The sequence below is a fragment of the Mesitornis unicolor genome, unplaced genomic scaffold, assembly GCF_000695765.1.
Source record: "Mesitornis unicolor isolate BGI_N332 unplaced genomic scaffold, ASM69576v1 scaffold33620, whole genome shotgun sequence".
Lineage (NCBI taxonomy): Eukaryota > Metazoa > Chordata > Aves > Mesitornithiformes > Mesitornithidae > Mesitornis > Mesitornis unicolor.
In genome coordinates, this window is record NW_010156857.1 from 5,059 (window position 1) to 6,647 (window position 1,589).

At 52.7% G+C, this 1,589-nt stretch overlaps 1 protein-coding gene across 1 annotated transcript in view; it reads right to left on the reverse strand.

The window, feature by feature from the left end:
* LOC104548637 (short stature homeobox protein) overlaps positions 1 to 949 on the reverse strand; it is a gene marked incomplete at both ends in the record, with an annotated part of 4,916 nt that extends 3,967 nt beyond the window's left edge. The window contains one exon of the mRNA XM_010194719.1: positions 741 to 949. Coding sequence (XP_010193021.1) covers positions 741 to 949 — 209 coding nt within the window. The remainder of the gene's footprint in view (positions 1 to 740) is intronic.
* Positions 950 to 1,589: the final 640 nt, after the last annotated feature.

Consider the following 1,589-nt stretch of genomic DNA (forward strand, 5'->3'; position numbering starts at 1 on the left):
AGGAAGGGGGGTAAGAGTGTATTTTCCCCTCTACATCAAACCAAAAATAAAATTTTAAAATAATTTATGTGGAGCCACTCAAACAGACGGCTCTGATGGCCTCAGCACTGCAGCAACTCGGAGCTATTTCCAAGGTTTTGAAGGCTAATTGGTATTTAGCTGTGTCTGAAGTGGGAAGGGAGGGACAGGAGGAGACTCTACCAGATGGGGTGCCATGCATTCATACGCTTGCTGCGCGAATCGGAGGGGGCACCTTTCCCCCGGCTCTGCCTAATCCCGTCCCTCAGCACCCAGACCGTCTAGCCTTATTCACGGCAATTGTTTTCTGGACTTTTTTTTTTTCTGTAACGGCCCCATAAAAGAAGGAGGTAGAAGAAAGTGAGGATTCAGGGTGAGTTAATGACACGTTTGCAAGGAAAAATACTTTTTTTTTTTTTTAAGCAAGTTGCTTAGTTATTAGAGACTTGTCACCACTATCAACACCACCACCACCACACCCCCTTCAAAAACCAAAAATTAAACCGCCTTTCTAGGAAACGCAAGTCACGGGCAGATACCCCCCGAGCGGAATTACTGTTTGGCAGGACAGGTACAGCGGAGTTGCAAACAGCTTCCCCATCACAACGCGTCGTCTCTACCCTCACCTTCCTGCCTTGGATGAAACGGGGCACTGTGCGCGGCTCCGCTGGAAGCTGGGGAGGGAGGTGAGGACGTTTCCAGGAACAGAGCTTTTCTCTTACCTGAACCCTAGCTTCAGACAGTCCCAGCCTCTGGCTTAGTTCCTCCCTCATGAAGGCATCCGGATAGTGAGTCTCATCAAAAAGTCTTTCCAGCTCATTCAACTGCTCTAGCGTGAAGTTGGTTCTGCTTCTCCTTTGTTTGAGCTTGGTCTGTCCATCTTCATCTTCCGACTTCACGTCTTCCCTCTTCTCTTTGCACTCGTAGATCCCTGCCGGGAGGGGGAAGGGGGAAACGACACTGAGCCTCCCGTCGCACCTCTCCCAAGTTTCTCTCCGCAGCACACGGGGGTCTCCCCCCTCCCCTCTCTTCGTCCCCAAACTCGGCTCAATCTGCGGGGACAACCGGCGGGCAGAAAGGGTGTTCCTGGGCTGGCCCCGGCAGGCCGGAGGGGTGAGCGGGGCTGGGGGCTGGACCGGGCCGGGGGGCACCGGATCGGGCTGAGCCCTGCACCGGGCAAAGGACACTTCGCAGGGAGGAATGAGGTAGCCACGCTACCTTGCCTGGCTGATGTCCCATCATAAAAACTATACATATAAAAATAATTTTATTTTCCTTCCAGGGCGAGGAAGAAGCCGTGCCGCCGGTTGGCACGTACAGTTCGGGAAGGAAAGCTGGTAGGAAAACCCCGAGACCCCGATATCTCCAGGTGGTGGGATGAGGCTGGGGAAGGGGATTTCTCTGTCGCTGTTTTCTCCCAAAGCAAAGAGGGTTATGCAAGAAGCTTCCCACTGCTGTCATGGTGAAGCCACGGTGGGAATATTTGCCTCGTAAAAGAAACTTTCCAGGGGCCTGAAATAGAGATCGTCCGTCCCTCTCCCTCTTTTCACCTCTCCTTCCCCAAAAATACC